We start from the raw sequence: 25,764 nt of genomic DNA, 5'->3' as shown, positions 1-25,764 counted from the left end.
GGTTTGTGGGTCTCGACTTATGCACCCACATATATCTGAGTGAGTCTTCTGGATTGATGTGCTTATAAGTATGAAGCTCTCCTTCTTGATGTTTTGATGACCACAACACCAAAGACTACTAAAGTCGATGGTAATGACTTTCCAACTATATGATGATGGTGATCAAAACTGGAGACATCTTAAGCCTCATATAGTAGGAGACTCAAGATTCTATTGAAGTTCTTGTATGATCGATGTATCTAGTAAAGGATCTTAAAATTTCAGAAAGGAGAGTTTTGTGAAAGTATGGAAGTAACTCCTAATTTATATCTTACATTGATAGTAATGACGTGTCATTGTCATATTGACCCAATTTAATTCCACATTTTTTTTAATTTTTAATTGTTATTTATTTTTTTAAAAAAATCAATAATATAAATTAATATTGTCCAATAAAATTATTCTAAATTATTTTTTATATAAATTTTAAAAATTTAATAAATAATAATGTACAAAAACAAAATTTTGTAGATAGTGGGATTTGTTTGTCCCACACCCTCCAAGCTATTGAGTGGTCAATTTGACAACTGAACTGAAGAGCACTTCTCCTTGGTTAATTTCTTCCATATTCTTTATTTACCAAACATAACTTTCCTGCTTAATCCACAACATTGTTGTTTATCTCATGAGATCTCTTAGATTTCTCTTTCAACCACTCCATGCATCTCTTTATCTTCTCCTTCTTTTTCATTTATTAATCTTGTTATTTGTTTATTTAGGATTTTTATAAAATGTTGACAAATTTTATAACCAACATCAGCATCCTAATTCAAATATAGTATTACCAAAAGTTCACATACAATGCTCCATCTAAATTAACCATCAACATAACATTGTTTTTAGATAAATCAAAATGGGGATGTAGCTCAAATGGTAGAGCGCCCGCTTTGCATGCGGGAGGTACAGGGTTCGATCCCCTGCATCTCCATATTTTGCTTTTTTTTCTGTTCTAAAGTGAATTTTTAGAATGACAGTAGCTGCCAAGTTTACTGCTCGAAAGAGACAGCAGTTACTCAAATATTTTGTGTTGGGTTTCAACATCATTAAGCCACTAATTTTGAGGGAGAAAAACCAGACAAAGGTAAAAAGATGATGTCTGAATTGTTTAAGTAACTATGCACTGCATATAGAGATAGCCATTGATATTGTCTTATTTGGATCTTGTGTCTTTTGAAAGTAATTAGATAGTGTTCTTATGGAAAATGGAAGATGGAAAAATGGTATCTTTTTCATCTCTTGCAACATTAGTACCAAAAAGATACAGTGTTGGTAAATAAATAATCTAGCCTAAGCGCAACTCTGTTGGTAAAATAGCTACTCCATAGCTTTGAAGGTGCAGTGATTTATTAGACAATCGAAAACATAGGATTTTGAGAACTGTTCGAAGCCTACTTGTTTTGAAGCAAATAAAGAGATTCCACAGTGATTTGTCATATTTATTTATATATTTACGATAAGTACAATTTTTTTTTGTTTTTTTCGGATTCTGAAAGGAGAAAGATGATTGACATGCCAACAGGGTTTATTAACTTTGTTTTGTATATTATTATTTATTAATTTCTCAAATTTTATATAATTAATTTACTCTATAAAATTTATATAAAAAATAATTATTTAATTTTTTTATATAAAAAATAATTATTTAATTTTTTTATATAAAAAATAATTATTTGATTTTTTTATATAAAAAATAATTATTTGATTTTTTTATATAAAAAATAATTATTTGATTTTTTTATATAAAAAATAATTATTTGATTTTTTTATATAAAAAATAATTATTTGATTTTTTTATATAAAAAATAATTTAAAATAATTTAATTGAACAATATTAAATTGTGTTATTCTTAATAATAATAGTAATAAGTTATTAATATTATTGAGTGTACTTTTGAAAAATAAATAACTTAATTATAAATTAGAAAAAATAATATCAAATTAAATTTAATTAATGTAATGACATACTATCATCAATATCAATGTCATCTCATTAAAATTTGGTATCGGAACTAAAATAATGAATTATTTTTTAAAAAGATTAAAAACTAAAATTTGATTCAAACTTTAAGAAGGAAAAGGTAGAGGGGATCAAAATCCCTTATATATCACTTTTGGCTTCACCTTTTTAGTTTTCGAACTCTAATAAATACTTACGTATTCTAAATTATTTATACGTGTGTGTTAATTTAATATTAAATAGACTCACGAGTTTTCGAATTGAATTTACAAGTTGATCCTCGAGTTTGACAAATGAGATAGAAATTGGCAAATTTCAACTTATATACAACAAATTCAACAGTACAAAAGTTACATGGTTGCACAAAGCCTAGAGCCACATTGGTAAATGACTCGAAACAAAACACAAAACGAGCTTGTAATTTAAAAACCGTGAAAGTAGAGCCTGATAAATGTTAACACTATTGATTTTATACACAATTCACAATAAAACCATTCCTATGACCTCTCTAGAAATGAAAGAGGATAAAACATTTTCAGCCTCTTTTGATTAATTACCAACAGAAACCAAAGGGCGTAGCAACAGCTTTAGTTTGATGTTTCACTTTGCCGCGTACCAGTTTTGTGCGCACTTGGCATCCACGGAGAGGCCGACTTTGAGAATATTCTTGCCATTAAAGGGGTTTGACATGCAATCAATAACTATAGCTTTTGCAACCTCGGCTGACTCGGTTGGTCCTTCCAATATGACTTCATCGTGAACCTAATTCGTCGCATGCAAATATAAGGATTTTAATAGGATCAAAAGAATCATATCTGAAATAGCATCAATATGAATATAGAGTTAACCTGAAGAAGTAACTTCCATCCAAGATCCTTCAACTGTTTATTATTCGATATTTCTAACATGGCAAGCATGGCAACATCAGCTGCACTTCCCTGTTGCATTTGAAAGGAATATAAATTGATTTCTAAATGCTGTGAATTTCTATGGGTATTATAATGTTAGCATTAATATATTTGAAAAAAATTGAGGACCTGCACTGGGGTATTAATAGCAGCGCGTTCAATGTGACCTTTATAGTAGTTTTGACCTTGGAATATCTCAGGGAACCGTCGTGCTCTCCCTAGCAATGTGTAAACACATCCGAATTCAAAAGCTTCTTTTTTACGTTGCTTTTGCCATTTCAAAACTTCTTTTCTATCGTTGTACCAGAGGTCAACCGTCTTCTTAGCTTCTTTCACAGAAACCTGACAGAAAAACATTTCAACAATCCAATAGAAATTCACAAACTTTAACGGAGGCACCTTATAATAAGTGATAGAATTCACGGTACCTTCCAATCCTTAGAAAGACCCTGTGGAGTCTTTCCATATGCAATTGAGAAATTAAGCATTTTGGCTTTTCTTCTTTCAGAAGCAAACGCGTCCTAAGAAAGGAAAAAGTTAATAATCGATATGAAATACCGAGTAAAATTTAAGTAGATCAGAAGGAAATTTACCTTGAGGAGAGGAACAGGGGGTTTGTCTTCACCAGGCTGAGGATACCATTCAAGAAGCACTTCGTTGTTATCAACTGCTTCACGAATATATGGATACATATTCATTGCGGTTCTGGAATGGAAATCTCCACCGGCTTCAAAGGCTTCCAACATGCTCTTACAATTAGTAAGATGTGCAAGTATCCTAAGTTCCAACTGTAACAATACGTAATAAATCCATCAAGAGAATGAAATACCAAGCAACTACCTCAATTAGACAGATAAGTAAACTACAGACCTGTCCGTAATCGGCAACTATAAGAGAATTTCCAGGAGCAGCTATGAATGCTTGACGGATTTTATATCGGTCCTTTTCCAAAGCTGGTTGATTCTAACGTAAATTATACAAGTTATATTAAATCTTCGTCTTTTTGAAATCCAATGATTAATCAGTCCATATATACATCTGATGAGAAAGTAGGAAAAACCTGTAGACTTGGTCTTCTTGCAGACAAGCGTCCCGTCTCTGTGTTGATATTTATGGAACAATGAACACGTTGATCCTTTCCAGATATATTATCTCCCTGTCATTGAATTGAAACATATTAAGCTAGCATACAGCATGAAAATCCATAAACACAACCAGACTGGTGAAAAAGTCGAAAATAAACTTATTAAATTACCTGCAAGGGAAGGATGAAGTTAGAGATCAAAGAATCAATTGAACAGACTTCACATAAAGCAGCAATTGCATGACAAGCTTCTCTCCCTTCTTCCTCTGTTGGAAAAGCAGAAAAGGCCGTTCCATAAGCAGAATTGTCTGTTTCTAAAGGTTCATCTTCAATTTGAGAAGGATTCCCATCTTCATCCTCGAGATCGAAATCATATTCAGCAGAAACTTTTCCGGCCAGCGCCTTTAAAGCGTCACCACTACATGAGGGCCAGCCGCTAGCTGTGTACATGTCAACGTTTAGGCTATATCCGATGCTATTCAACTTAATATCACGTAATTTTGAGGGAGTCTTTTTTCCTTTTTCAATCACTTTATCAACATTGGGAACCTTGAATATCCGCTCGGTCGGAATTGCCTCGTTGTGGTTTTTTCTGTATAATAGGGCAGGAAAAAACAAAAGCTTTTACTTTCATGACATAACGTGAACCATTTCACTAAAAACAACTGAGAACAAGACGTGAGACAAATTAAGATAGAAACAAATGCTCCACAAAAGATTTAAATAATGTGCACCTGTTCACAGTGCCACCGAAAAGCAGTACGCGCAACTGTGCATCGCTACCGACATTCATATACTTAACATCAGGACAATACTTAGATCCCCATTTTCGGAATCTATTAACAGCTGCCTGTTGCTCTGCTTTGGCCACCTTCTCTATCTCTTGAAGATATAACCGATCCACTAGCATACCCACCGATTCCATTTTAACAAGAAGCTCACCAAACGGCTGCAAAAATTTCTCGTAAAAATCGAACATGTTTTCTCGTAAGAGTTCTCCATCAAGTTTCCACGGCAAATCTGAAAGATGATTCTTTAGGCTCTCATAAAGCTTCAGAGTGCTTCTAGCATCTAAGGCGGAGTAACATATCCAAGGTATTCGCTCTTCTCTTTGCAGTACTTCAACAGGATCAATGGTAACCGTCTTACCCAAAGATCCATCTTTCTTCGCCTTTCTCAGACCAAATATAGTCGTCATTGAGACCTTACCGATCAAATCCTTTTCATAGTTCAGATTAGCCCTAGACATAACGCCTTTGTCACCACTAAGTGCTTCAAGAGAATAACCACCAACCCAACGTCTTGATGAATCCCATAATCGTGCCATGTGCATTGTATCAGCATGAAATCCAGAAACCTTAAATCCATAGTTTTCTATAACATGACAGTCGAAGCTATAGTTATGCCAGACCTACAAAAGTGCACCGGTGACTTTGTTATTTAAATATCATTTTCAAATCTACGTTACGTAAACCCAGGAATACAACAACACTAAAATCTTTTTAATTAAGCACTACTACAATAGTTTATGAAGCTAGAAATATGCAAATGAATAATCTTTTTAATTAAGCACTACTACAATAGTTTTAAGAGATAGAGAAGCTACCTTTTTAATGGATGGGTCTTGAAAAAAATCTGCAAACATATTTAAAATCTTTTTGCCTCCACCATCAAGAACATCTACCCAGATACATGACTTCCCACCTCCAAAATCAGCTTCCGGACCCGAATAAATACTAAAGCATATTATCTCCCCATGATCTACAGGTGTTTCCTTTTTCACATCTATCTTCGATACCTTTCAAGACATTAAAAGTTGACACATCACATACTTAACATTTGTGAAATTCAATTTAAATTGAAAAAAGTTAGCAGAGTCGGTAATTATACCTCAGTATCACATGCATGAATAAGATGCCTGTAATTTACTGTGAGCATCTTAGCTACTTTCTTTGCAAGAGAAAGATTATTAACAACCAATATGTTATCGTAGATACTACAGAGCCTTTCCCGAAGTTTTGATTGTTCAGCACTGCGTGTCATTGTAACCGTCAACTTTGCATTAGTCGCTTTTTTTGGAGTTGTAGTCAACCTGTGATTGTCATTAACCTCGTCAATTTTCTCTTCACCGATCTCCAATGACAATATATTTGACTCAGTCCCAACTCTTTCGGTGTCTATCAACACCTTTGAGTTTTCTATTATAGATTGTTGAAGAGAAGATAAGGCAGGTTCGCATAGATCCTGCAGCATAAGATTGCAACCTTCATTTTTAGAAATAATCGATTCCTGACCGATAGAAGAACAAGCAATTGTATTTGTATTAAACGGATACGGACTACTCTTGGCAGGATCATGCATTTCATTTTTTTTCTGAGTCAATTTACAACTAGCCTCGACCCAGCCAGTTTTATCACCATATAATTTTCTACGATGTGGGTTGGATAATCTGTAATCCCGAGGACCCAAACACGGCATCATCCTAGCTTGTAGTTTGTAGGAACTCAAAGAATTCAGCTCTTCTTTCCGTTTTGTGTGATTTGTTACCTCCAACATGCTAACCGACGCAGTTGAAAATTTCATAACTGAAGTATGTATGGGAGAATTACGATTATGCAACATGTCATTGCATTTATTCAACCCAAAAGATATTGGCTTTAGGCGGTATGAACCTTCTCTAAATTGAAGCGAGTTACTCGACAAATTGCTATTTAAGAGGACATTGTTGGCAGTCTGGATTGATTGGATTTTTCTTCTGCTGTGCAATATCATGCAAAAAAAAATATAAAGGTACCGATCAATAGATTATAATACAAGGCTATGTGTGTGCGGACCTGCCAAAGAAAACCCTAATCTATGCCTTGCTTAATAGTTTCTAGTAACTAGATATTCAATTTCAATGTTGAATTGTCATTTTTTTTCAAATACAAGTTAAAAGCTAAACATCTAACAAATTTGAAATCAAACTTATCGCCATAAATATAAAACTACTAGCAATCATTAAGCCATGTAAAGTTTCCACGGTTACACCCCTTTTTTCGCAAGCAGGATAACAAATTATATAAACCATCTTTTACTATTATGCATTTACAAAGACAATCTTACGAGAAAACCCAGACTATTTGTATTTTTTATAATTTGATAGAACGGAACATAACAAATTAGTTCATTCCAGTGCATACACCCCAAATTGGGGGAATGAAAATGGAAAGATTGGATGAAATAGCCATCCCATCCCATCCCATCCCATCCCATCAATCAAACTCTTTGTACACCATTACTCAATAACTCTCTCACCCCACCTTCCCACTTCAGAAACATAAAAACAAAGCACAAATTTCACAAAATGCCAGAAAGAATAACCAAAACAAAACTTCAACTACAAATTTCATCTCTAGAAATTCAACTACTATTGAGCATACCAAAAGTTCAAGTAAAGTCAAAAACATAACGTGAACACATTACAAACAAATAATCCAAAACAAGTAAAAATACACGCAAGTCAAAACACAACACAAATCAAATTCCTCAGGTTATTCAACAATATTAAGACCCAATGAACAAAAAATAAGAACTTTGGATACAGAATGAACAAACCTGTGTTGAGGCGATCCATAGGAAGCAAAAAACGACAGAGAAGAAAGAGGAAAACGAAAGGGTCGAGAAGAAGAGTGAGAAGAAAAAGATAAACAAGAGGAACAATAGTAAGGTGACCTAAAAGAGGTAGTCTGAGAAGAAACCCACATGGCTGAAAACAAACCGAAGAACCTCCCCAGCTTTGTAGTGCAATAAAGGGAACGTCTTTGGTTGAAGCAGTGGCAAAAAGGGTAAATAGGAGAAGGGGTTTGTTAGGGGAAGTTGTTATAGAAGTTGGTGTGGTAGTGAAGCATTGGAGAAAGAGGTTATCGCCATGAGAGCATGAAGAGAGAGTTTGAAAAGCATAAACCCTGCTGCTGCAACTTTGAATTGAGTATTGTTGCAAAGTACAAAGGTGAGAATGAAACTGCGGTAAAACGGAGTGAACGATAGAAAGGGCAAAGTTTTTATGTTTTTTGACACACAAAAAAAAATATTACTTATTAATTACAATGATATTATTATATATTAATTGTAAAAATATATATTAGTAATAATTTCTACATTACAAGACAAAATAAATTATTATTAATGTAAGTTAATAACCATTTATTATTAATTATATTATTAATGGGTCATGATATTACTAAAAAATAATTATAAATAAATGAGAAAAAATAACTATTGTCGTTTGAATAATGTACTTAAAATTGTTATCTAACATTCTATTAGTCATCAAGAAGACTAAACATGTCAAAGTTTGCATCGAGTATGTTAGCAAGACGACCATACAGTTGACGACGGTTATGCCATCAAATCCACAAGAAGGGAAGGTTTTTTTCCCTTCGATAACGTAGAGTCACCCAATGACTCCTAGATCGATTATGACAACGGATTTTAGACCTTTTGTCACCAATTTCACAATGCCCATGTCGGAGCGTGAACAATCTTATGATATGTGTCATACCCTAAAATTTACCCAGAGTTTTCACTCACATCAGCATAGCATAAATAGATCCATTTTGTCATGCATTCATCAGGGTTTAGAGGAAATGTCAGGAGTTTTGCTATTTTATTTGATCTTGATAGCATTCATTCAAATCGTCTAATGATTAAGAAGTCAAAGACTTGATTTCTCAATCTTAAGTGCATCATTTATTTCCATTTCATCGTGTTTTCAGAGGTTCAGAGGGTGATATTCAAAAGTATTATCGTCATCTGAAACTTTATAGGGTTAACTGTGACTGAGAATCAGAAGTGAATGGTCCAGGAGCAATTTATTTGCATCTAATTGTTTATTCATGATTATTCAGTCAACAATTAAGTGCATTCACCAGATGTTTGCATTTTATACTTGTCATAGCATCCATTTTGTTCCGTATAAGAACTTAAAATATCACTCAGAATAATTTTTCGGATCTATAGACAGACCGGTCAAATCGTTTCTCAACTGCATGTCGAATTAGCGGGTGAAAAAAAATTAAAATTGAGCTTTTAGACATCTATTTTATTAATCTACGGTTCACGTAGTTTAACATGACATGCTCGTTTTAATTTTTCGATTACTTTTTCGGTCGCATTTTAATCGGTCTAAGCCTTTTAATCGGTCATTTTTATTTCAAAATTTAATCAAAACATGCATGTTTTCGAGAAGCTTATTTCGCGCTGATAATTTTGGTGCAGCCGGTTTAAGTTTTTGAGCTTTTTTTCCCAATTTTTATTTTTTTTATTTGATTATTTTTGTTTTTTTATACCAAAATAATCGTTGGAATTAAATAGAATTTTCTACGTTTTATTTTGATTTTATTCTATGTAGTTGTTTTTATTTTTAATTATCAAATTGTTGGTTTTTAAGCTTTTTTAAAATTAAGAAAGAAAATCAAGAAAAATATCTTACCCTCCCCTCCATTCATAAAGGGCCACGTGGCCAACTCATGGTTTGAAGAAAAAATATGTTTTTCTACAAAACCATTAGATCCAAACACAATCTTAGAACAAAATATCTATTTTTTCCTCCATCCATAGAAGGTAGCGTGGCCAATTAAAAAGGGAGATGTAGATGATTTTTTTTCTTCTTTCACGTACAAACTCATATATCCTGTTTTTTCCAACATGATGAAAGGAAAAAAAATCTCAACTTTTCTCTCTCAGTTTTTTTTTTCTCTTCTTCATTTCCAAAATTTTCATTTTCTTTCTCACTCCCTCCGCCTCCACCGCCTTCATCATTGTCATCATCACACACACCATCGAACTCCCCCTCATTTTTTCCATAACAAATCTTCATCCATTTCCATCAACTCATAACCACCACATTAACTCCCCACCACCTCAATCGACATAACTCACGTCACAAAACAGATATCCCTCCATTTTTTGTTTCGCTGACGGCAAACCTCTACCTCTATCTCACTTTCATTTTCACCACACCACCGTAACCTCTCACTTCGCGTCCTTCTTCTATGACCTTCACCATCAAACCTCCAAACTCAACTCACCTCTCACTTTATGCTACTACCTCCCTCTGTCAGAACAACTTTATCGATCAACAGTAAAGCTTTATCGGATCTTCCACATTCCCTCAAGACCTCACTACCGGCGAAAAACATTCAGCTCTACCGTGACGCCACTAGTCGCCACCCACTTAACAACATACAAGTCATCTGCTTGTCATCTCCGCAACAGTAACCCCTGCGTATTTTCCTCCTCTCAACATTTTCTAATGTCGTCTCTTGCCAATAGCTCTTAATATATTTTGTTTATCTTGATTTCGTTTGAGTTTTATTTTTGTTGATTGTTTTAATATGGTTGCAAATTTGAGAGAGACAAGAGTGTATATGATCTTTATTTTGTTGATGTTACCATATGAGAAAATTTGAGTTTCTTGGCTTTGATGTGCTTAAGTCATGAGAGAGAGGAAGAGTTTTTATTTGACTTGAAAGTTTTGTTGTTGTTCATGGTGCAGTGTACACGTGAGAGATATGGGGAAGAATTTGTTTTTTTGAAATGTGTGTTTGTTGTTACAGTGGGGGAGAGTAGAACAAGCGTGAGGAGGGAGAAGAGAAAATAATTTTGCTTTTAAAACAAAAAGAAACTCCCAACCACATGTCGAAAGTAGTGTGAAAGAGAGATTAAAAGAAAATCAAAACTTCCTCTCCCTTTGGCAATTTCTTTTTTTTTCTTTTTTAATTATTATTTATTTTATTTTATTTTCCTTTTTATTTTATTTATGTTTAAGTTGATATATTATTATTATGATTTTTTTTATTATTATTAGTATATTTATTATTATTATTATTACTACTATTATCACTTATTATTATTATTATTATTATTTATTACCATTATCATTATCATATTTTGTTAACATTATTATTTTTATTATTATTATTATTATTATTATTATTATTATTGATGATTTTATTATTGGTTATTATTTATTCTTTTATTTGTTATTATTAGTTCACTAATGTCATTATAATTATTATTTTATTTAATAATTATTATTATTAATTATTATTGTTCTTGACTATTATTATTAATTATCATTGTTTTTATTTATTATTACTAATTATTGTTATTTTTATTGATTATTTTTGTCATTAAGATTATTTTTATTATTATTGATAAATATTATTATTGTTATTATTACTTATTTTTCTTTTACAATTATTGTTATTATTATTATTATTATTATTATTATTATTGTCATATTTAGTTATTAATTAAACTGTTTATTTTTATTTAAAAAAATATTTGTCAAAGAAAAAATTAGATATAATTCTCCGATCAACTTTTCACATATGCGTAGTAATTTCGTAGTAAAAATTCAATTTAACTTTAGAAATTGCTTACACGCATAGAGCCTTGTTGACCGACCTCAGATAGGGTGACTCCTACATTAATCGCTTTAGGATTGCTTAACATAATACTAAATTCTTTTAGTTTAATTTTTGCTTCTTTTTGTCGCTTAAAATCGGTTTTTCACGTATGCTTAGAAATTTCGAAGTTAAAAATTCAATTTAATGTTAGAAATTTCTTACACGCATAAATTCTTGTTGATCGGGCCCAAATATGGTCATTCTTACCTTAATCACTTTACTATTGCTTAACATAATGCTAAATTTCTTTTAGGTTAATTTCTGATTTTTATTTTGAGTCCCTTGACTTTCTCTTGGGCCTTCCTACAACGAGATTCTTTTATTTCTTCAAATGTCTTTCAAACTTGTATCGTTTAATTGTTGTGTTGTATCCTCATTCGATAAATTGTACCCCCATTCCCAAAAATATGTAATAAATTTATTGTTTTCATTTACTTTGCTGTATCAGCTGATTGTTAACAAAAGATTAAAATCAACAATTTTTCAGAAAAAGAACAACAAAACAAACACTTGATCCAACGTCGAGTCTTTTTCCCAAATCAAATCCAAATTGATTGCAAAGTCGAGTAGTACCCCCGCCACATCCAAACTATTTTCATAAGTAAATTTTTGACACTTGATCCAACGTCAAGTCGTCCCCCTGTTTTTAAAAGCTTTTCACAATAAAAATGGAAGAACTAATTATGTTTAAACTTTATCTTTTTTCAGTGTTAAGATACTACTGTAGAGCTCCATGTTCGAACGTTCGTCTTTCATATTAAAATACAATAATTACCATAATTAGGTCAGATTTCATATAGAAGAAAAAGATTGATTGGATATCGATCTTCTCTTTCTCGATTATTTGGACACTGTAGTAGAGCTCCTTGTCTGAATAATTGTCATTCGTTAATGAACTTTGACCTAATTTTCCACACATTTTCATAACAAACTTTTGGATGAAAACAAAGTGATTGGGCTTAGGCCTCGTACTTTTCGAGCATTTGAGTACTCCATTAGAGATCCCTACTTGGATGCCTGTCTCCGCTTATAATCAACTTAACCTCATCAAACTTGTTTAACGCCCTTGTGTGACCGCGAAAACATTTTCAGAAAAGAGTATGCTACATCCATTTCAACGCGAAACAAACAAATACTCCAGCCTCCAAGAGTGAGCAGTAAGTAAAGGTTTAATCTCTCAAATATGATCCAAACATCACTCTCTTTAAAAGCAATCCATCCAGTAGTTTTCTTTTGGTAGAACTACGTATACTTTGAGTTCTTCATAACTCCTGAAGATACGTAGGAGCAGGATTGTAAGATCTTGTCAGGCACATTAATGTTAAAAAATCCTAAGTCTTTCCTTTCTTTCTTTCTTGTTTCTCACTCGATAAGTAGAATATCGCAAACTAACGTCATGCTAACACTCTATACAAACTAACATCACGCTAACAACGGGTGTGAGGGGTGTTAATACCTTCCTCTTGCATAACCGACTCCCGAACCCAATTTGGTTGTGACGACCATTTCTTTTTGTTTTTTGTGGGTTTTACCGATATTTTCCCTTTACCTCTTTAGGAATAAATAAAGTTCGGTGGCGACTCTGTTTTGTTTATATTTCGAGTGTTCCTTATGCTCGGGTATTTTTCACGCCGCGACTGTTGGCGACTCTGCTGGAGATATTTCTCCTAAGTGAGTTCACCCTAGTTTAGTTTGTTTTGTGTTTAGGTGTTTTCTTTTTTCTTTGTTTGCTTCTTGTCTATTGTATCTTTATATGCCTTTATTATCGGTATTTCCAATTACTATATTATTGTCATACGGTGTAATCAGAGCTTTCTGGACTATTGGCATTTGTGTGAGGAAAAGCTTTATACTCGAGCTATAAGAAAAACTTAAGTTATGGTGGTGGTTGCATATCATTGACCTGCGAGAAATCAGACTTGTTAGGTTGATGCGAGAATCCCACTCAGATGAGATCCCTTGAAAGTATTATTCTCTTACAATTAGTCATTCTGACAGTGATATTTTCAACCTCGATCTATGATTCTAAGGACCTTTTGTAGAACCTTAAACCTATGGCTTTTAGCACTGATGGTTGTGTAGTGTTGACCTATGAGACTTAGGACTCGTTGGATTGATGCGAAAACCTCACTCATAATAGATCCTTTTGGGGATATTATTATCTTTCGATAAGTCGTTTTGACGATAATATCGTCATATGGGGTCCATGACTCTAGGAACCATATCTAGAACCGTGGAGTTAAAGGTTGTATAGTATTAACCTGTGAGACTTAGGACTCGTTGGGTTAATACAAAGACCTCACCTAGAATAGATCCTCTTTAAGATATTATTGTCTGGCGATTAATCATTCTGATGATAATATTCTTGAATAAGGTCCATGACTCTAGGAACCTTTTTAAACCCTAGATCCCACATGTGGTTGGGTTTCCTTTCCTGGAACTTTTCCTCCATGAAACAATTAATCAGAATGTTCCAATGATCGCTTACTTAACTATACATACATAAACATAAAATATTTCATGATCATAACACATTTAAGCGTGTGCACATTTTCAAGGAACCTAAAGATTTTGTTGATTGAAGGAATTCATAAGACATGGGTAGCAATTAGAAAAGTACTTATTCATTTGAGTTCAGGAATCTAAAGCTAGGATTGATCAAGGGGTTGATCTCAGGTGCGGAAAAAATCATAAGGAATAACTTTTGTGTTGAGTATGGTGACCTTTTGACTATCATGAACACTGAGGTGGATGCTTGGGCCATTTTCAATTTGGCACAATTCTATGATCCTCCCTTGAGGTGTTTCACTTTCCAGGACTTCCAGTTGGCGCCAACACTAGAAGAGTTTTCACACATAACAAGCATCATCATTAAGGATGAAGTTCCTTACACCGGTCTATGAGAATTCCCTAAACATCAACAAATAGCTTCAACTCTACATTTGGATAAGGCAGAAGTGAATGTTAATCTTGGACCAAAAGAAGACACTTTGGGCTCCACTCTAAAGTTCTTAGTGGGAAAAGTTTTAACCCCTTCAAAAGTAAAGGAGATTGGGTCACATTCAATGTTGTGTTAGCCTTGATACTCTATAGGATTGTTTTGTTCCCGAGCATCGATGACTTCGTGGACATGACTTCTATATGAATCTTCTTACTCAGAAATCTCATTCCCACCTTGCTTACAGATGTTTATAACTCCATCCATTAGAGAAATGAAAAGAAGGGGATGGTCAAATGTTGCGCTCATTTGCTATATGAGTGGTTCTTATCTCACTTACCGAGCGAAATGCCTTTTGTTTAGAACAAGGATAACCGTAAGTGATCTCGAAGAATCATGTCTCTCAGTACTGCTGACATTACTGGCACTCATGTGTTTATGATGATGTGGATATAATCGTCAAGTTTGACAACTTCCATAATATGACATTCATAGGAACCCGAGGTTGCATCAATTACAATCTTAAGCTTCCTATGCGGTGACTTGGGTTTCCTATGGATGACAAACCAGAAGATAAGTTGTTAGAAGGTTTCATTTTGGGCGAAGGAGTGAGGGACTTTGATCTTGCGAAGAGGATAGGTCGTGTTTGGACCAAGGTTCATAGAGAAGGAAGAAAGGAACAAGGAAAGAAGAACTGTATAGCTAGAGAAACGTATATGAATTAGGTCTAAGCTAAAAATGTTCAAGAAAGACTACCATACCCTTATGAGCGTCCCATGCATACAAGTCTTCCATAGCCTACTCATGTCACTATGTAGTAATCTAAAGAGCTCAAGGTTGTCATCCAAAGGTTGGAAAAAGAGAATGAGGAGCTATGGTTGAACCTTCTCCGGATTACTGAAGAAAAAGATAATCAGAAATGGGAGCTTGGGCGGAAGAAAACACAGTTTCAAGCAAATGTGGAAAGGAATGATAAAGAAGAATATAAGAGAAAAAGAGTCAAGTATGGGTTGGATCAAGCTTACAGTTTCTTGGATACCATAAAAGGTCAACTGAAGAAGGTTGGGAGAAATTATCGAGAAAAAGAGAAGTGGTGGAATTTTTCCACGTAAAAAAAGAAATAGATAATAGAAACTCTTGAGGCTAAGATAGATAAGCTCAATATTTCTCTACAAGACTCCATAGCAAGAGAAGAACAAGAGCTCATTCGCAAAGGAGGTGTTTTGGTTGTTGCTCGGATATCACCTAAGGCATGGAAAGAGAAATGCCAAGAATTAGATATAACTCATAAGTGGGAACAACACTTGAGAGGTAAATAGGACTCTTTGCTATAACAAAGTGCATATTGGCTAAGTGAAAGGGAAGATGTGAACCATATCTTGGTAGCCTGCAAAGAAACTATCCAGTTTTTGCATGAACAAAGAGATTAGTATTGAGACAAGTTCGCCAGTTTGATAGACTTCTGCAATTGCATGGCCAATGGTGTGCCTTTGATGCTAAGATGTGTTATATAAGAGATAGACAATGTCAATATCCCTCCTTCAGTGATCAACTTTGTTTCACTCTATGAAGACATGATGAAGAGGTTCAAAGAAGAGTTGGAAGAGCTCGACAGACAGAAGCCTGCAGTTTGACCCCTTTGTGTTGTACTTTCCTTTATGTTTAAAAGATATTTTATACTCAACCCTTGTGCTCTGCTCTAAATTGAGTGAATGAAGGATTTTGGGTTCTTTTGTACCAAAAGTTTGGTTCCATTTTTGTTTTGTTCCCTGTGATCACTATGAATGTTTGCTAAATAACAAGGAATCTAACATGGTTCCCTGAAAATAAAGTTGAACATAAGCATGACAATTTTTTTACATCCACATGCATTAAAGTATGCGTCATGCATTTCATTGCTCAAAATAAAAATCCATTTCATTTTTCTCATCTCTAGTAGTTCAAGTTGATTCTCAATGTGCATACGTTACTCGCTCCAATACAAGAAGAGTCATGGATGTGGTTCGGGAAGAACAAGTTTCCTTTAGAGAGGAGATGGACTCCATACAAAGAAAAATCAAGCATATCTTTGAGGCTATACAAGCTCCGGCTAGAAGAGAAGAAGAGGCTCATGTTGTCGTTGCTGCAAAGAATGATGTTATTGTTCAAGGGGTTACCCTCCAATCAGGACCTTCAGTTCATATTCCAAATCTCGATATCTACGGTCTTCCTATAGGTTTTGTTCCACCTAATGAAAGAACTCATGTACCTCCACCTGCAATACTTCTGGAGTAGTTGATGGAGTTGTTGTGCAAGGACCATCGATGGTCAATCAAGTGGTCGTTCCTCCCACTGATGAGGAGCTCTAGGACGAGTTTGAGATGTAAATTTACAATGGAGCTACTCTAGTGGTCATCCCTACTGATGCCTAGCATTCTGAGGCTATCTTGATGTGTGGTGCTCTGGCCGAAAAGCTATGAATCTTGGAAGGACATAACTCAACCCAATTGAGTGCCTTGGATATGTGTCTAGTCCCATACATGGTGATTCCTCCAAAGTTCAAAGCGTCGAAATTTGAAAAATACAAAATGCCTCACATGTCCTATGATCGGGAAAATAGCAAGTGTACTATTTTTCCGATGTAGTAATAATAGGGATGTTCCCAAAGATCGATCTCGAGGATTGTGCAGTATTATACGTGTAAATTTCTACTCAATTGAACAAAACTAATAGTTGGGGTTTTGTAAAAAGTCACTGTAAGAGAAAGTAAAACATAAATCTTTTTATAGTTTATAATAATATGCCAAGGATGGTGTACGAAAATATCCTATAATGACCCTTGAGTGTATATCTCCTTAATAATGAAAATTGTTTTAATTACCGGATCTTAAAATTGTTTACCCCTAAGACCTCAGAGGGAAACCTTTGGTCATTCAATCTAACTTCTAAGTCCTTAGGCGATTATGATGAAACCAAGCAATTACAATTTAACAAGAATAAACCAGTAACCATAGGGTATCCCCAGTCCTAGGTGATATCTACTATGACTTCACTGTATAAAAACCTTAACAATTGCAATCCTGCTAATTGTTAACCATACAACAATCTTAATTTTTCTGATAAAGAAAGCATTACGCACATTGCACAGTAAAATTAACAACAAACATCATATATTAAGGAAATTATAAATTCAGAGTCATTACACGATCAATTCAGGGACACCCCCTGGCATTGGGGGGTTTAGCCTCTCATATTATTCAAATAAGATACAAAATAAAAATGAGACATTACAAAAGTATGGGAATTTCGTTGATCTTCAATCACATCCGCTCTTGAAGGATCTCCGTTCTTCGCCACTTTTGACCACTTCAATCTTTATCGTCTCTAATCTGTAATCGTGAAAAAGTCCTTTTCTCCATATTCAAAAATCCCCTAAATAGTTCTTGATCACTAATTTGATGTAGTAAAAGTCCAAAATGCCCTCCGAGATCAGTCGTGCCAAAATACAGCAAAAACTGGAAAATGAGGTGTCCAAGCCAACACTAGCAGTGTCAGGCAACACGACAGGCCGTGTTGGCTGTCCGGTATCAGTGGCATTGATACTCCCCTCCAGGGAGGCCGACACGGGCACCCGTGTCAGGTCCCTATTTTCTTCTCTTGGCTTTCATCTCCTGACACGGGTTATGTTGGGCAACACGGGTGGTCGTGTTAGGACTACTGTGTTGTCCAATTTCTTCTTCTGACGGGCCCGGAACGTCTGATTCCCTTGGCGATCCCTCAGGTATTCTTGCTTACACCTGAAACCAGTAAAACTACCATAAAGAGACATAAAATGGAGTATAATAATGCAAACCAAATATAATCAACAACTTGAAATAACCATGTAAAATATCTAATTTACTAAATAGAACGATAAAACAAGTAGACTAATGGGTTACCGACTTCGTGAAAAGGTGTCAAATGAGTATCAGAAAACAAGCAGAATTGGAGACTGATCACAACCCCAAACTTATCTCATTTCTTATCCTCAAGTGATGCTCGAGACATCAGGACGGTCACCCCCAAATTTTGCATCCACAATGCTACTGTGATCTTTCGCGATTCCCTATTCACTTTTCATTCACTGTTTTACTTTTTCCCGACTTCCGACTTCCGTTACATTTTAATGTTGATGCATCTTTTGGCCTGTAGCTTTTCACACTCTCATCAAATCTCTCGGGATCAAATTATTTGCATTCAAGAAAAATAGAGCATGCAAAGTCAACTCTTAGGTTCAAAACACATATACCTTCAAAACAAAAACACATAACACACATTATTCGAGGGCTTTTTGGGTTGTAGCGGGGCTAAGGTGTAAGGTGGGGAATCAAAACAAAAAGGGAGAATACTAGGGGTTCAGGCTCAGAGTCTCTGTTGTTACCCTCGTAATTGTGTTCAATCTTTTAATCAGGAGGTATTTCTTTTGGGCACTGTTCTTGTTGGGATTCATTGGCTCTTAGTTTTTTTTATTGCTCTTTTGAGCACGCTTCTTGCCAGCCTCAATTCTTCTAGATAAGTTCTTAATGATACTTCTCATAATTTTTTTTCATTTCTCTTTTTTTTTCTTTGAAGTTTCGTACTTTTCTCATTTTTCTACACTTATCTACTTTTCATCGGTGTCCCAAGATTTTGATGAAACCTCGAACTTAGGATTTTTCACAGATCCGGGGTAAACAACACTTATCTAAGCAAGATGTGGTAGTGTTTAGGCTTACGGTTATTTACAGTGGTTAAATAACAAGCCAAAGGAAATATGGCTCAAATTTGGTGAACGAAGGGTAATAATGGCGGGTTGGTTGGAAAGGCTCAGGGTTTAAATAAAAAAAGGCTTAGGGTTGGTTGGATATGGCTCAATCACTTCAAGCCTCATTATTCATTCGACACGAATGTCCTCTATATGTAACACACAGAATACCACACAAATAATTATTTTAAACACACAAAATAATATTTCTGAAAATACTAAGAACAAAAATAACAAATAATACCCCCCCTCCCCACACACACTTGAACCAAACATTGTCCGCAATGTTTAATCCAAGATAGAGAGGGACTCACACAAGTTCACTGCGGTGACGGAAATTGCAACATCAGTTGTTGCATCATCGTGTGCATCTCCCCCATAAGAGTCCCTTGATGGGCTTGCTGATATTCGATTTTTGTCTGCATCCATGACCATTGGTCCGGTGTCACATATGACGATCCGACACCTGGGTGTGTGGTGTCCTCTGGCGGAGCAACAAACTGGTCATGTTCCTGCACTTCTTCCTCTTGTGGGTCACCTGCAACAAATGGGTCAGCATTGTGCTCGTCCATATCATCTTGGACGGTACTCTCATATAGCCAATTGGCCGTGTTGGAAATGCTAATTCGTGCAAGGTCAGGAAGAGCCATAATAAACTGACCATAACTCATTAAAGCATAATAATTAGAAATTTGTGATATCATACCTTGCTGAACCAATGCGTTCATGTCCAATTTATGCTTACCTGCCACTAGTGTCTCATTTAGTGCAACAAGGTCATATCCGAAATGGTGGGCAATCTGTGTGATTATGCCCCCTATGGAAATTCCCCCTTGGGCTGCTCTCCCCACTCGACCTAGGTAATCCGCTGCAAATGCTACAACGCTCACAACAACTCAGTTTACCATGGAAAACAGAAAGAATAGCTCCCTCTAGGTAGCCACACTTGTGTTATCACCCCTACCAAAAAGCGTGAAAGCCATCACCTTTTGGGCATACCTGAAACAAGGGTTCTGAATGCCAAATGCTTTTGCCTCTTTAGTAACATAATCTTATCGTACCGTGATGGCCAACTAGAAAGTATTAGCATCAAAACTATCTGGTACGGCTCCGGGGCCATATAGGGGTAGGCGGAGAATTTCACCCAGCTGCTCCCCTGTCAACTCGTGGTCGACATTGTATAACCTGAAAGTCATCGTTTCTCCAAAGTACATCGTTGTACCTGTCCAACCTTTTTTTAACTTGAACTCAAAGGTGCTCAAGAATTCTAAAGTGATGCGCTTATAGGTAGGTGCTTCACAATGCACAAACTCAAGCATGCCGAGGACATAGAACATCCTATCTAATTCTTCCGACAGACCCAATTGAAATAAAGTATCAGATTATAGGTACCTTGTCAGTGTTATCTTCCATTTAATGTGAGAAGAGTACCTTCGTTCGTGCTCCGAGTTATCGAAGATTATATCGTGCGAATTCGGATGACGGATGGTCTGTTTCCGAGGCCTGGATGATTCAACTTCAGTTTGCTTCCCTTTAGAAATTCGCTTCGGCGACATGATTAATTCCTGCAACAAAAATTTACGACTAAAAAATAAAGTATGGAAAAATAAAAACGATTACTGTAGCCTTGTAGAGTATGAAGAGAAGAGCAACTTTTGTGAAAGGTGTCAGTGATTTAGACGGAGTAAAGAGGCAAAGTTGTGAGCTTTTTGGTGGCAAGGTTATGGAGAAAGTTGAAGAACAATGGAGGAAGGAGAAAGATTTGGTAAAAATGGGAGAGAGAGAGAGAGAGAGAGAGAGAGAGAAGGTGAGAAAATCAGATTTAATGGGTTAATTTAGGGTATAATGAGTTTAAGTGGTGGGAAATCCGGGTGGGGCCCACAAGATCCAAAAATCCAAAATTTGAAAAAATATGGTCGTTGGGCCTGACACGGGCGGCCGTGTCAGGCCACTGTTTTTAGGTTTCCCTTCCATTAGAGCTGACACGGGAGACCGTGTCAACCTACTAGAAAACTCCTCTTCCTCAGCACCTTGCCTGACACGGGCACCCGTGTCAGGGCCCTGTTTTTTTTAAAAAAACTGGTTTTTTTCTCTGTTTTCCTGTGCTCTGTTATCCAACTGTCTTTTATGGGTTTAGCTCAAACCTTTCCATCTGCACTATGTGATTTACCTGCGAACCTACAAATAAAATTGGAAATACACCAAACACCGAAATAATTAGAATAAAACCGCATGGGTTGCCTCCCACGAAGCGCTACATTTAACGTCGCATGGCTCGACAGTCGTCTCTCTTATCCTCTGAGACGAACATTATCGATCATACCACTTTTCTGCCCCTTGTAGTAGTGTTTCAATCTTTGTCCATTCACCTTAAATGTATCCCCGTTACTTGGATTTTTAAGTTCTATTGCTCCATGGGGAAAGACTCTATGAACCAAAAACGGACCCGACCACCTGGATTTTAACTTTCTTGGAAAGAGCTTTAATCTGTAGTTGAACAAGAGCGCCAGTTGTCCCTCGACAAACTCCTTTCTCTGCAGCTTCTGATTGTACCATTTCTTTGTTTTCTCCTTTTAGAGTTTGGCATTCTCATATGCTTGATTCCGAAACTCCTCTAACTCCTGGAGCTGAAGGATTCGGGATTCACCCGCTTTGGCCAAATCATAATTTAAGAATTTGGATGCCCAAAACGCTTTGTGCTCCAACTCTAGTGGCAAGTGACAAGCTTTACCATAAACTAACTGATAAAGAGACATACCTATGGGCGTTTTGAAAGTCGTTATGTACGCCCATAGTGCATCTTCTAACTTTACTGCCCAGTCTTTCCTAGATGTGCATACCCATCTTTTCTAGTATTTGCTTTATCTGCCTGTTGGACACTTCGACCTGGCCACTCGTTTGAGGGTGATATGGAGTTGTGATCTTGTGTTTAATATTATATTTCTTCAGCAGATTCTCCATCAGTTTGTTCAAAAAGTGAGTACCTTCATCGCTAATAAGTGCTCTCGGCACCCCAAATCTCGAAAAGATATTGTTCTTCAGAAATGTCACAACCACTTTAGAGTCATTGGTGGGCAATGCCACCGCTTCCACCCACTTTGATACATAGTCTACTGCTATCAAGATGTAATTCTTCTCAAAGGACGGTAGAAATGGCCCCATGAAGTCTATTCCCCATACATCAAACAATTCAACCTCCAACATAGCGTTTTGCGGCATTTGATTTCTCTTAGAAATATTCCTCGTTCTTTGACATTTGTCGCATTCTTTGACGATGTCTTGGGCATCTTTGAACAATGTGGGCCAATATAGACCTGACTGGAGAACTTTGGTCATTGTTCTGTCACCACTAAAGTGTCCTCCATAATTCGAGTCATTACAAGCTCTAAGTACATCCCTTTGTTCCTCCTCCGGGACACATCTTCTGACCAGCCCATCCATTCCTCTCTTGTATAGGAATGGGTCATCCCACAAGTAGAACCTGCAATCATGAACAAACTTTTTCTTTTTTGTTAGAGTCAAAATCATTATGGATTACACCCACCACCAAATAATTCGTGTAGTTTGTGAACCAAGGGATATCGATAACAACAAGGATGTGTTCATCAGCGAACTCATCCTTTATCGGTCTTTTTTCTTCCGTTTCTTCAATTGGTTACATTCAGGATAAATGATCTGCCATTGTGTTTTCACACCCCCTTTTGTCCCTAATCTCTACATCAAATTCTTGGAGGAGTAAGATCCACCTAAGAAGCCTCGGCTTAGACTCTTGTTTAGCAAACAAATATTTCAATGCGGCATGGTCAGTATAAACGACAACCTTCGATCCTAACAAGTATTGCTTGAATTTGTCAAATGCATAAACCACGGCCAATAACTCTTTCTCAGTAGTTGCATAGTTCATCTGTGCAGGGTTCAACACATGACTAGCATAGTAAATGACATGTAATAACTTCTCTCTTTGTTGCCCTAGGACTGCCCCTACAGCAATATCACTAGCATCACACATGATCTCAAATGGAAGAGACCAATCTGGGGCAATAACAATGGGTTCTGAAATCATTTTGCTCTTCAATGTCTCGAAGGCCATGGTGCATTCTTTTTCGAAGATAAACGCCTTATCCTTAACCAATAGAGTGGTTAGCAGTTTTGCGATTTTTGAGAAATCTCTTATGAACCTGCGATAAAAACCTGTGTGTCCTAAGAAACTCCTGATACCCTTCTCATTAACAAGAGGTGGGAGTTTAAATATCACTTCCACTTTTGCTTGGTTAACTTCAGTTCCCTTGTAGGAAAATTTGTGACCCAATACTATCCCTTCTCGCACCATGAAGTGACATTTCTCCCAGTTCATAATTAAATTTGTTTTCTGGCACCTGTCTAAAACAAGAGAGAGATTAGTTAAGCAATTATCAAATGAGGATCCAAAGACCGAAAAGTCATCCATGAAGACTTCCATATGCTTTTCGAGCATGTTGGCGAAGATGGAAGTCATGCACCGTTGGAAGGGGGTTGGAGCATTACACAACCCGAATGGCATTCTTCGGTATTGTAATACCCCAAAGTTTACCCTTCACTTTTTCATGGAAAGCATGGGATTATTGTTTCACATTGCATTAGCATCATACTAGGTCATACTCATTACATACTGCATCAGTGACTTAGGAAATCAGGGTTTGATTGATAACTCCTTAACAAAAGGAGCCCACACAAGGCAAGACTAAGAATTGAACTTCATTCTCCAATTATACAAGTCTCAAGGGTTTCCATATGTCTTATTATGGTCCTCAGTTCATCAGTGGAAGATTCAGAGCTCTCAGAGTGTGCATATGGATTTAATCAGAAATCGGGGTTTCATGGCTATCTGCAACAGGCAAGGTTGGTTGGAAGTGAAGGGGGCTCATTCATGTCATGATTAGAGAGGCATCTTGGCCTAGAAATATCCACAATCATCTCACAAAGATCCATCGGCGATCAGTGCAACCAGTGTGGTCGAGATCCTTTCCACGAAGGTTGTGTGTCTAACCAGGCTAGCACTTTAGATTCCCCGTTGTCCATTTCTTTATTACTATCGAAAGTGGACAGACTCAACACTATTTCCAAAGGTGATTGTGGTGCATTCAAAGGACTATCATATGTCATCACCTGATCCAGAACCTCTATAGTATGACTGGTACAAATATTATCCTTGTACCTCATGGTGTTTCGAACATCGATCTTCAATTCCTCATCATAAACCTTCAAAGCCATGGTCCCTTCTTTTATGTTGATCAAGCACCTTCCCGTTTCTAGAAAGGGTCTCCAAAGAATGAGAGGGTTCTCTTCATCTTCCGGCATTTCTAGAATTATAAAATCCACCAAAAATACAAACTTGTCAATTTTCACTAGAACATCTTCAACAATACCATACAGTTTCTTGACCGAATGATCAGAGAATTGGAGTGTCATCCTGGTAACTTGCACAACCCCTATACCAAGCTTCTTGTAAATGGATAACGACATGAGACTCACACTAGCTCCCATATTAATGAGAGCTTTGTTGAATGACATATCTCCAATAGTACAAGGGATGGTGACAGCTCCTCAATCTTTCTTCTTTATCGAAATCTTCATACCCTACAAAATAGCACTATAAGTTTCGGTTAGAATAATCAGATTGGTGTCGGTGGTACTCCTCTTTAAAATGATGTCCTTCGTGAACTTGGCATAAGTAGGCATTTGTTCAAGTGCCTCCAACAGTGGAATGTTAATCTCAAGGTTCTTGAACAACTCTAAGAGTTTTTCAAAGTTTTTCTCATGTTGTCCATTTTTCTTGTTTCTGGTGGGAAAGGGAAGCTTAACAACCGGCTTAGGCACAATGACTATTTCTTTCACAACTGGTTTTGGTGCTATCACTTCTTCTCTCACAACTTCATTTTCTTTGATCTCAAGATCCACTTCAATCAATTGATCTTCCTCTTCATCCACCTCCTCGACTACTTCATCAGATTTACCATTTCTTGTTGTCACAATGCTCATATTATTATGCTATCTAGGATTTGTCACAATCTCACTAGGAAGAGCATATTGTGCTTGAGAACTCGAGGCCAATTGCTGAGCAATTTGACCCATTTGGACTTCAAGATTCTTTATGGATGATGTGGTGTTTTTCTGGTTGTTCCGGGTTTCTTCTTGAAATTGAACATTATGAGTTGTCATTCTTTCAATGGCAATTTCCCAATCAGCTTTCTTAGGGGCTTGTTGTTGCTGTTGTTGTTGATATTGAGTCTTGTATTGACTGTGTTGAGAAGCGGTTCCTTTTTTGTCTTTCCATGAGAAGTTGTGATGATTCTTCCAACCCGGATTGTACATGTTAGAATAAGGATTATTCTGCTTCAAAAAATTGATTTCCTCCACTTGTTGAGGAGTTGCAAAACAATATACAGTTTGGTGTGGATCATTACAAATTTCACACAGACAGTAGGAGTCGGTTGGACCTGGGTACCTATATTCATCGCCTTCAGCTTCTTCTCAACTTCTACAACTATAGTATCTTTGTTATAGATTTTATTAGTTTCTAGCTTTAAATATATAATCCCTTCTAGTTTACTTTGACATCTATCGTACAACTCCAAGTGCTTAT

The 25,764-nt window shown here is 36.1% G+C and overlaps 2 protein-coding genes and 1 non-coding gene across 4 annotated transcripts; 1 reads left to right on the top strand and 2 right to left on the bottom strand.

Annotated features, from left to right (window-relative positions):
• The first annotated feature begins 894 nt into the window (after positions 1-894).
• On the top strand, positions 895-967 carry TRNAA-UGC (transfer RNA alanine (anticodon UGC)). Its single transcript has one exon. It is a non-coding gene; the product is annotated as a tRNA-Ala (tRNA).
• Positions 968-2,295: 1,328 nt separating this feature from the next.
• Positions 2,296-8,024, bottom strand: LOC127084971 (DNA polymerase I A, chloroplastic/mitochondrial). 2 transcript variants are annotated; one of them, XM_051025511.1, is made up of 12 exons: positions 7,586-8,024; positions 5,879-6,746; positions 5,595-5,786; positions 4,723-5,399; positions 4,160-4,580; positions 3,965-4,060; positions 3,775-3,867; positions 3,498-3,692; positions 3,333-3,425; positions 3,034-3,246; positions 2,845-2,934; positions 2,296-2,758 (listed from the first exon to the last, which is right to left on the bottom strand). In XM_051025511.1, exons 1-12 carry the CDS (start codon positions 7,732-7,734, stop codon positions 2,597-2,599), a joined length of 3,249 nt encoding a protein of 1,082 aa, XP_050881468.1. In that variant the 5' UTR covers positions 7,735-8,024; the 3' UTR covers positions 2,296-2,596. The 2 variants fall into 2 exon arrangements, with proteins under 2 accessions (XP_050881468.1, XP_050881469.1); XM_051025512.1 differs by having other exon boundaries at positions 5,879-6,743; positions 7,586-8,023.
• A 14,779-nt stretch (positions 8,025-22,803) lies between these two features.
• LOC127080891 (uncharacterized) lies at positions 22,804-24,665 on the bottom strand. The gene is made up of 3 exons (XM_051021182.1): positions 24,169-24,665; positions 23,334-23,518; positions 22,804-23,123 (listed from the first exon to the last, which is right to left on the bottom strand). Exons 1-3 carry the CDS (start codon positions 24,663-24,665, stop codon positions 22,804-22,806), a joined length of 1,002 nt encoding a protein of 333 aa, XP_050877139.1.
• Between the last annotated feature and the right edge of the window lie 1,099 nt (positions 24,666-25,764).

The sequence above is a fragment of the Lathyrus oleraceus genome, chromosome 5 (assembly GCF_024323335.1).
Source record: "Lathyrus oleraceus cultivar Zhongwan6 chromosome 5, CAAS_Psat_ZW6_1.0, whole genome shotgun sequence".
In the NCBI taxonomy this organism is placed as follows: Eukaryota; Viridiplantae; Streptophyta; class Magnoliopsida; order Fabales; family Fabaceae; genus Lathyrus; species Lathyrus oleraceus.
Note: the sequence above shows the minus strand (reverse complement) of the source record. Positions and strands in the feature narration are given on the sequence as shown.

Bases quoted from the DNA above. Each gene is read 5' to 3' on its own strand.
- LOC127084971 (XM_051025511.1), bottom strand. From the start codon at position 7,734: ATGTGGGTTTCTTCTCAGACTACCTCTTTTAGGTCACCTTACTATTGT. The intron at 5,787-5,878 runs GTATAATTACCG...ATGTCTTGAAAG, and splicing joins TTCATGCATGTGATACTGAG to GTATCGAAGATAGATGTGAA. The intron at 4,581-4,722 runs GTGCACATTATT...CCTATTATACAG, and splicing joins TTCGGTGGCACTGTGAACAG to AAAAAACCACAACGAGGCAA.
- LOC127080891 (XM_051021182.1), bottom strand. From the start codon at position 24,665: ATGGGAGCTAGTGTGAGTCTCATGTCGTTATCCATTTACAAGAAGCTT. The intron at 23,519-24,168 runs GTTAGACACACA...TGTTTTAGACAG, and splicing joins GAATCTAAAGTGCTAGCCTG to GTGCCAGAAAACAAATTTAA. The intron at 23,124-23,333 runs GTTTTTATCGCA...ATATTGCTGTAG, and splicing joins GAGTTTCTTAGGACACACAG to GGGCAGTCCTAGGGCAACAA.